The 8155-nt window shown below is 62.0% G+C and overlaps 1 protein-coding gene across 1 annotated transcript; it reads right to left on the bottom strand.

Annotated features, from left to right (window-relative positions):
- Nucleotides 1-1169: 1169 nt before the first annotated feature.
- On the bottom strand, nt 1170-3330 carry SCGB1C1 (secretoglobin family 1C member 1). The gene is made up of 4 exons (XM_011386003.2): nt 2909-3330; nt 2413-2522; nt 1807-2006; nt 1170-1333 (listed from the first exon to the last, which is right to left on the bottom strand). Exons 2-4 carry the CDS (start codon nt 2465-2467, stop codon nt 1313-1315), a joined length of 276 nt encoding a protein of 91 aa, XP_011384305.1. The 5' UTR covers nt 2468-2522; nt 2909-3330; the 3' UTR covers nt 1170-1312.
- Nucleotides 3331-8155: the final 4825 nt, after the last annotated feature.

Genomic DNA, 8155 nt, shown 5'->3' with positions numbered 1-8155 from the left:
GTAGGCCTCTGCCCGGAGGAGCAGCTTTCTTCTGCCCTCACCAGTCCCCGGGGGACAGCGTCAACCTTGGTGTACAAGCCTGGAAGAGCTGTCTCCTCTGCCCTCACTGGCCACCCTCCCTGGCCCTAAGGGGTTCTGGCCGGGTTCCTCCCTCTCAGAGACGTGAGGGCCAAGGCTGTGGGGGGTGGGCGACCCTCTGTGGGGACCCTCACCTCTTCAGTCCAGGAGCCGCACTCAGAGCAACCTATGGGCCAAGCCTCCTCAGAGGTGGTCCTGTCACATTGTCCGTGGAGCCGGGCAGTTCCGCGAAGGGAGCATAGAGAGCCAGGCGCCTCCCTCCCTCTTGTCTGCCACCAGGGGCTTTGAGAATTGGGGAGGTTGCAGCTCCTGAGCTCTAGAATGTGGCTCTGTGCGGTGGTAGGTTCTAGATCACTGTCTGTGTGATGGGGACAATGGCCTCTCCTGGAGGGTAGGCAGGGTGTGGCTCTGCTGCTCACTGAGAGGGACACGAGGCACAGAGAGCAGGACGAGGGACAGCGAGGGCCTGGACCGGGCAGCAGGGCCAAGTGACCCAGAGCCAAGCGGCCATGGCGAAGCTGGTGAGGACAGAGCTGCCCCTGGCGGAGGCCACTCTGCCGGAAAGGACCCTGGGACCCGGGTGGGGGTGGGGCGGGGTAGGGTGGGGTTGGCAGGTCACCGTGGGAAGCTGCTGGTTGCAGCAGGAACTTTGAGGCCCACGCTGTCCTGCGCACCACTGGCTGTGCCGGCCCCGTGAGCAGGCGCACTTACCTTTCTGTCCCTCTCAGGGTTGGGTTGGCGTGTCTTCTAGGCAGACTCTTCTTGGGTGACTTTGGGGAGAGAGATTGCTCCCAACCCTCGCCCCTGCTATATGTGTGTTGTGTGCGCTTGTTGTCTCGGAACCCCCAGCCTGGCGCTTCCTCTTCCTAGGGCTCTCTGCTGCCCGCACCTCCCACCACAGACAGCCCCCCCCCGCCCCGCCACCGCCCTCTGAGCGCCTCCCTGCCTGCTTGTCTTGCTGCGCCCACCTGCCTGCACGGGCGTCAGGCTGATTCCGTTGGCGAGTCTGCTCTCTGTGTGGGCACTTACATGTGCGAGTGTCATGTGTGTGCGCATGTCCCTCAATGTGGGGAGACACAGGAGCCAGACCCTGAGCTGCAGGACGCTTTATTAATTGAACGATTCGAAGATAAATTCACACATGGGGAGCGGTGGTGGGTGGCATGGCCACAGCTGCTGTGGAGCTGGTCCTGTGGCCACTCAGAGCCACATCCGGAGTTCACTAGGCACTGTCCTAAGTGCCCAGCACCTGCACCTGGAAGGCAGACATAGGTGGTCAGTACTAGAGAGCCACAGTCATATCGGGTAAAGTCAGCCTCTTTGGGGACAGTGGGCTCTACACATGGCAGCCAGTTCCCTCCTAGCAGCTGAGGGAGTAGCGTGTGTGTATGCCTGTGTGTATGCGTGCATGTGTGCGCGTGTGTGCACGTAGGTGTGTGCATACATGCAGTGCGTGTGTGTGCCTGTGTCTGCATGTACGTGTGTGTGCCTGTGTCTGCATGTACGTGTGCATGTGCGTGCCTGTGTCTGCATGCGTATGCGTGCGTGTCCGTGCGTGCATGTGTGTGTGGAAGGACTGAGGTCTCTGTAGGCAGTGAGGTCTGGGGTGTCCACCTCTGCTGGCTGAGGCAGGTGGGGTATCGGGGTGGGGGGGCTGCGGGAGCAGGGCTGTGGGTCGTGCTAGGGCTACAGGCCTTTGGTGGTGGGGTGCCCTCCTGCCCACAGTACCAGCAGCTTGACTAGCTCCGCCTTGTGCATGGGCTGCAGGCCGTCTATGCAGGACTTGAGCTCAGTCAGGGCTGCCTTGGCGTCTGCGTTGACCTCATACTTGCCCAGGGGCCCCTCGTAGAGCTCTTCTGGGGACCCCACCAGCAGCGTTTGCAGAAATTCCATGAAAAAGTCACTGTTGTCCTCGCCTGTGGCGAGCCCTGTATCACGGGGGCGAGAGGTCCAGGATGGGAGGGCTGCAGCCTCAGAGGTCTCCAGACTTTTCCCATCAGTGCCCACCTCACCCGCCAGGCGTCTCAGCTCCACCTGCCCACAGGCCCCTCCTGTTAGCCCCTTCGCTCCGGCTCTGCGTGAGGTTGGCTGGGTCGGGCCTGGGGGGTGGGGTCGGGCTGGGCTGGGGTGCAGTGGGGTGCAGCGGGGTGGGAACTGGAGTTGGAGCCCAGGGTAGTTGCCTGTCCATTGTGTCCTGGGACGGAGAAGGGCTGGGTGCTGGGAAGGTGTACAGCAGTCACTGCAGGCGGCAGTGCCTGGACGTGTAGCTGCCCAAGCCCGGCCCATCTCCCAGAGGCCGGGCGTGCGGGGAGGGCTACCAGCGCACAGACTCACCACAGGCACAGAGCGAAGTGACGGCCACCAAGAGGAGGGTCCCGCTTCCCTTCATGGTAGGCGCGTCCCTGGGGAGCCGCCTCAGCCGGCTTTATGCCCTGCGGGCGGCCCTGCGGGGGGTCGGGGGGAGGGCAGACCTGTCCATCAGGATTGGCCAGTGAGAGGGCAGGCAGGGCCAGCGAGGGCAGAGACCAAGCAGTGAGGGGCTTGGGGCCCAGGTGAGGGGCAACTGTGAGCCTGGTCAGTAGGGAAGGGGATGGGCTGAGATGCCCCAGGCCTTTCCCTGGGGGCGGGAGGCCCCCGCTGCTCAGTGAGCCCCATGGGTCGGGCCCATGGGTCAGGGCCCGGGGATTTGGGCTGGAGCCCTCCGCTGGGGCAGGTGTGGCAGCAGAGGGGTGGGGGCCTCCCGGGGCCTGTGGGCCCTGGGTGCTGGGAGGGGGCCCTGAGGGGGGTGGAGGGGCACGGGTGGGGCCACCCCGGAGGCCTGGTGGCTTACTGTGTCACTGCAGGGAGTGAAGAAGGGCTGCAGTCTGAGATGAGGCTTCTTTCTGGGGCCCAGCCCAGCCCAGCCCAGCCCAGGGCAGTCCAGGGTCTGGTGGAGACGGTCACAGCCCATGTAGTAATGGAGCAGGGGGGGTGACACCTGAGCTACTCCAGCCAGCCATTCTTAGGCTCCGTTGTCCCAGTTTACCCTCCTGTCCTCTGCTGCCACCTGGTGGCCGCTGGCATCCTCAGGGACTGTCCTGCTCACCTTGAGGACCCGGAGATTCAGCTAGCCCCTCATCCAGCACTGACTTCACCACCCCAGACAAATCGCAGGGTGGGCTTTGTACGTGGTAACCGTGACAGCCCTTGTTACTCCGCCCCTCACTTGCCTCTGCCTAGTCTCGAGTCTGTCACAGGCCCCAGACCCCTGTCCTGAACACACACAGCTGCTCACCACGGGCGCTTGTCAAGCACGACTGGGCTGCACCCCTTTGCTAATGTGACATGGAACCCAAAGATGACATCACCTATGTATACTCACGAGCCCAAAAATCCAGGAGAAATCGTGTAATGAGGTCGTGGCTGCAAGTGCGAGACCACCCCGGCGAGTCTGAGCACCCATCTGCACATGCCCTGGGTCCCTGCTCTGCTGGACCCTCCACTGCTCTAACTCGGTGGCCCTCTAGCCGCGTCCCCCGGCAGACGTGTAAGGACACTGGGCCCCAGGCTTTGCCATGGCTTGCTTTTGCATCCCTGCAGGTGACACCAACGCTCAGGGCCAGCTCTAAGGGAGACCGCCCTTCGTGTCTCCTGGGTGCAGCCCTGGCTGGGTGGACGGGTGCCCTTTGCTGCACTCAGCTTGTGGCTTCTGTCCCTCCCCACACCCCGGCCCCTGGGTGTTTTCGCTGTGAGCCTTCCTGGCCCGTCGACTACAGACGCGCCGACCCTCTCTCCTGACGGCTGAGGACTAAGCCCCTGGGTCGGGTCCTGTCCTGCTCCGCTCGGCACCGCAGCTGCTGCCCTTGGTGAGGCTGCTGCACACACAGCCCACCTCGCCTCCCACGGCTCTGTCAGCCGCCGTCAAGGCTGTCCCCGGCCTCAGCCGCTCCGACGACGGCACACCTCCTAACCTCCGATTTCAAGCGAGCCTCCCTCTGGCCATGTCCTCTGTCCCTCGGCTTGCTGCCTCCGGTGCAGGCTCAGCAGTTACGGGGCGCCCTGGCTGACCGCCACCGTCCTCACACCCTTCCTGCCCGCCTGGCCTCGGTTTCCATACCTTCACCACGACCACTGTCCCGCTCACACACGCACCCTCTGCCCTCCTCCTGACGTTGCCGGACACTCCTCACACCTCCCTCTCCACAGGCCAGGCCGGGCTAGCAGGAAGCCCTGCCCTCCCCTCGGGGTGGTGTCCTGTGGTGTCCCAAGGGCCATGGAGGTCGGAGGTCGGAGGCCGCAGGACTGATGAAACCTGGGTTCCTGCATGGGGTGCGGAAAGGGGTTGAGGGGCTGGCGAGTGTGCTGGAGCCCCCTCCTCTCCTTCCCTGCAGTCAGTGCGGGGCCCTGGGAGGGACCCCCATGGTTCGAGGCGGGGCGCAGGCTCCCCTCTGGCTGGGAGGTGGCACAGGCAGCACCTCATCAGCCCCCCGTTTTTGAGGCCATTCTTGTTCCAATGGTGAGGTTGGAGGCTCATGTCGTTAGCACCCCCCAGATGTCCCCTCGGCACCCCAGGACAGAGCCCTTTCAGAGATGCTGGGGGCCACCCTTCCCCCTCCGAGTGTTTCGCTTTAGGGCTGGATTCCCGAGGGAAAGGGCGCAGGTGCAGATGATGGGGAAGCAGGCAGCTCGAGAGCCTCCCTTCCTGGGCGTGGTGGGGGCGATGCCCCCAGGGGAACCCCAGCTCTGCTGCTGGGGAGGTCGCGCCCTCGGCCCCTCCCAGCGCAGACAACGCGGGGCCCGCGCGCCACCTGCCGGAGACTCTCCGGGCAGCTCTGTCCACCTCACATCCGGCCCCCACGTCCTTCCGCTGTCCCGGACGTGTGGGCTTCCTGCTGGGAGGCAGCAGCCGGTCCTGCGGGGCAGCTCGCGTGGCCCCAGAGGCAGCGACTCGGCCGGTCCTGTGAGCTCAGGCTGATGCTCGCGCGCAGGCGTCTGGACGCGGCCCGCAGGACGGTCTGTCTGCGCGGTCGAGGAGGTTGGCGCAGGGAAAGGGCCTGGAGGGGAGACGCGAGTCCCCTGGGGGGAGTGAAGAAGAGGCCAGCGGCTGAAGCCTAACAGGACGGGCGCGACCCACGGACCTGGAGCTAGGTGGTCCCACGGCTTCCTGCCTGTCACCGGCCGCCCGCGGGCTGCTGGTCGTGCCAGTCCAGAGTCTCGGAGAGACAGGGCTATTTTAAACGGGCATCTGGGCCATTAGTATTTTTCATTTTCAGGTTTTTTGTTTAATTTAAACTGATGTTATTTGCAAACTGCGAAATTGGTAGAACGTTCATGAGTATTAGTCATTTACTCCTGTGTAACAAATCGCCCCCAAATCTAAGGGCTTGTTTACAATCGTGGCGTGAATGGTCTCGCTGTCCCTCTCCGGCTGGGCGTGTCCTCATGGGCCGGGGCTGCGGGGCGGCGGGGCGGTGGGGGCGCCTGGTCAGGCCCGGCTGCTGCACAGAACGCCCCAGACTCAGCTACAACAGCAAAGGTTCGTTCCTCACGGTGCTGGGGCTGCGGGTCCAGGGTCGTGGCCCTCGTAGCTTCACCATCTGGGGACGTCTGCTTCCCAGTGGCCTTTTGTTTTTTTTTTTTTTTGCTTTAACCGCCTGTGACAGGAGGGGCAGTGGCCCGTTTCCTTCCTTCACGAGGGCTCCACCCTCATGAACTCGTCACCCCTCGACGGCTTCGCCGCCTCATACATCATCCTGGGCACTGTGCTTTGACACATGACTCCAGGGGACACATGGATTCCGGCGGAGCGGGGGCCGAGCCCATGCCCGTGCTGCGGCAGAGTGGGCAGCTCAGGGGCTGTGAGTTCAAGGACCTCAGTGCCTCCGTAGCCGTTGGCTGGCGGCCTCCCCCGGACCCCCAGCAGCAGGGACGGTGCCTGTAGGTGGAGGGCTGGAGAGGAATCGGGTCCCACTGCGGAAAAGTGAGACCCTGGGCCTGCCAGGTCCAAACCCACTCTTAAACTTGCTCCTTGCAAGTATTAATTTATTCCACCATTTATAAAATTATTAATTTTGCTTCAGTGAGTCCAGTTCCTTGCAATGAAGAGAGTCCTAGCTGACACAGCAGAGTCAATAATCCCCGAGACGCCCTCCCCCCACGGTATCCTCACTGGGCGGGGCTGCTGGGGTCACTGGGCAGAGGCAGATCTCAGAGGAGCTGCTGATCAGCTCTGTCCCTGTCCTTCCCTGTCCGGGGGAGGGAGACCCCAGAACAAGGAGCGGAGAGCCAGCAGGGGAGGAGGTCCCTGGATGGCTAATTGATCTGTTGTATTTTCCTTATTTTAGGGTCCATTATATTAATGTGTATTTTTACTAGGAAATCACCCATTTCCTCTATTTCCAGTTTGATGGAATAGGCTTCTCTTATTTGACTTTTAATTTCTCCCCTCTAGTTTTTTACAGAATTGTTACAGTTAATGAACGAATATTAATACATTATTATTAAGTAAAGTATCTGTTGTATTCAGGTTCCTGCATCTAGGCTCAGCCTCAGTGCTGGTGCCTCGGTCTGTTACAGCCCTCGGCATCTTCCAGCCGGGCAGGGTGTGCTGACAGCTGGGGACTGTGACCGCACTGTGGCGTCAGGGTGGCACAGAGTCTCCACGCTGTGCCGGTGACAGAGCCTTGATTCCCTAGGCCGCGGGAACCGAGGGTAGTTCTGTGCACAGGAAGTGACAAGATCAGATCCCTAAATTAGAAAGACCAGGCTGGTCACAGTGTGGGGGTCAGCTGGACGAGAGAGGGACAGGAAGCAGGGAGAGCGGTGGGAGGGCTGGGGAGAGGTGGCGCTGGCCGGTGGAGGCAGGACCGTGAGTGTGGAGAGGAGGGGAGGGGCATGAGGTCCAGAGAGGGGCGTGGTCAGGGTCCTCCCGAGGACGAAGCTGGCAGACCCAGTCAGCACTTCGAGGACTTAGGCTACGCGGTGATTCTACTGAAATGAAACTATTTGCTGAATTCCTGATTTGTCTGCCCGTAGAAGGTAGAGGAAGGACTGAGAAGGGGAGAGGGAAGGAGAGTGGGTGCCAGTCACGTGTGGGGCAGGAGCTGACATCGCCACCTCACTGAGCCCTCACGGCCCCTGACAGGGAGCGGTCGGTCACCCCATGTGTCAGACGAGGGGACTGAGTTTCCAGCTCTTTGCCTGAAGTCGCACTGCTAGGAGAGGGGGCCAGGAGTCGGCCCCGCACCTGTCTGGGCCCAGGCTCTCCCCCACAGGGAAGCTGCCACCACACGCTCCATCCTGAGCCACCGGGAGCTCCTGGCAGCTGGGACCTCAGAGGAGGGGACACGGCGGAAGCAGACGGTGCCCCGGACTCGGGAAGAGCAGATGTAAAAGGCTGGAGGACGGGCGGGTGTAGAAGTGGGGACTCGTCACTGATCTGGTGCTGGTTGTACCCTTGTGAGGGACCAGGCCACCCCCCTCCCCACCCATCCCCACCCTCAGCTGCCTGCCCAGCCCCACCCCCAAACCAGCTTAGTGGTCACGGCAAGCGGGACCATGAGGTAATGTGCAGATTTTCTTCCCATAGTACGACCGAGTTCGGCCCGGCGCTGCGAGGGTGCTCGGGTGACTCCGCGTCCGGGTCCCGTGTGCTCTTCTGGCCCACGTAGGCCTTGGTTCCGGACTCAGAACTGTGTTAGGATCAGCCTTCGGTTTAAATATATGTGTAAGAGAGGTAATAATTGTCCCTGCCTCATCTGGCAAGTGGGAGCAGTGGCTGAGATGAGGTGTGTGAAGGGCCTGAAACAGGATTTATCTCAAGGTGAGCTTCATGCCGGGGTCTGGAGCCTCATTTCAAAGTGGAACTTGCAAAGAAACACTCTTCTCTGCTGCCACCTCGTGTACATCTTGAGACGGACACCAAGTGAGGTTACCAGGAAACATTATTCTTTCTCCAAAGGCTTCTGAGCCAGTGAGGAGAGTGTGTCAGGCCCAGGGTGGTGCCCCAGGCATCCGTGCCCTGGGAGCTGCCCATCGGAATGTGGAGTCCTCATGGTGACACCTGGCACAGGGCTTGGCACACCCCAAATCAACCGCC

Source organism: Pteropus vampyrus, unplaced genomic scaffold (assembly GCF_000151845.1).
Source record: "Pteropus vampyrus isolate Shadow unplaced genomic scaffold, Pvam_2.0 Scaffold865, whole genome shotgun sequence".
In the NCBI taxonomy this organism is placed as follows: domain Eukaryota; kingdom Metazoa; phylum Chordata; class Mammalia; order Chiroptera; family Pteropodidae; genus Pteropus; species Pteropus vampyrus.
The sequence above is the reverse complement of the archived record's forward strand: the minus strand, read 5'-3'. Positions and strand labels throughout refer to the sequence as shown.

Bases quoted from the DNA above. Each gene is read 5' to 3' on its own strand.
- SCGB1C1 (XM_011386003.2), bottom strand. From the start codon at position 2,467: ATGAAGGGAAGCGGGACCCTCCTCTTGGTGGCCGTCACTTCGCTCTGT. The intron at 2,007-2,412 runs GTGAGTCTGTGC...CCCGTGATACAG, and splicing joins CACTTCGCTCTGTGCCTGTG to GGCTCGCCACAGGCGAGGAC. The intron at 1,334-1,806 runs GTACTGTGGGCA...TCTGCCTTCCAG, and splicing joins CGGAGCTAGTCAAGCTGCTG to GTGCAGGTGCTGGGCACTTA.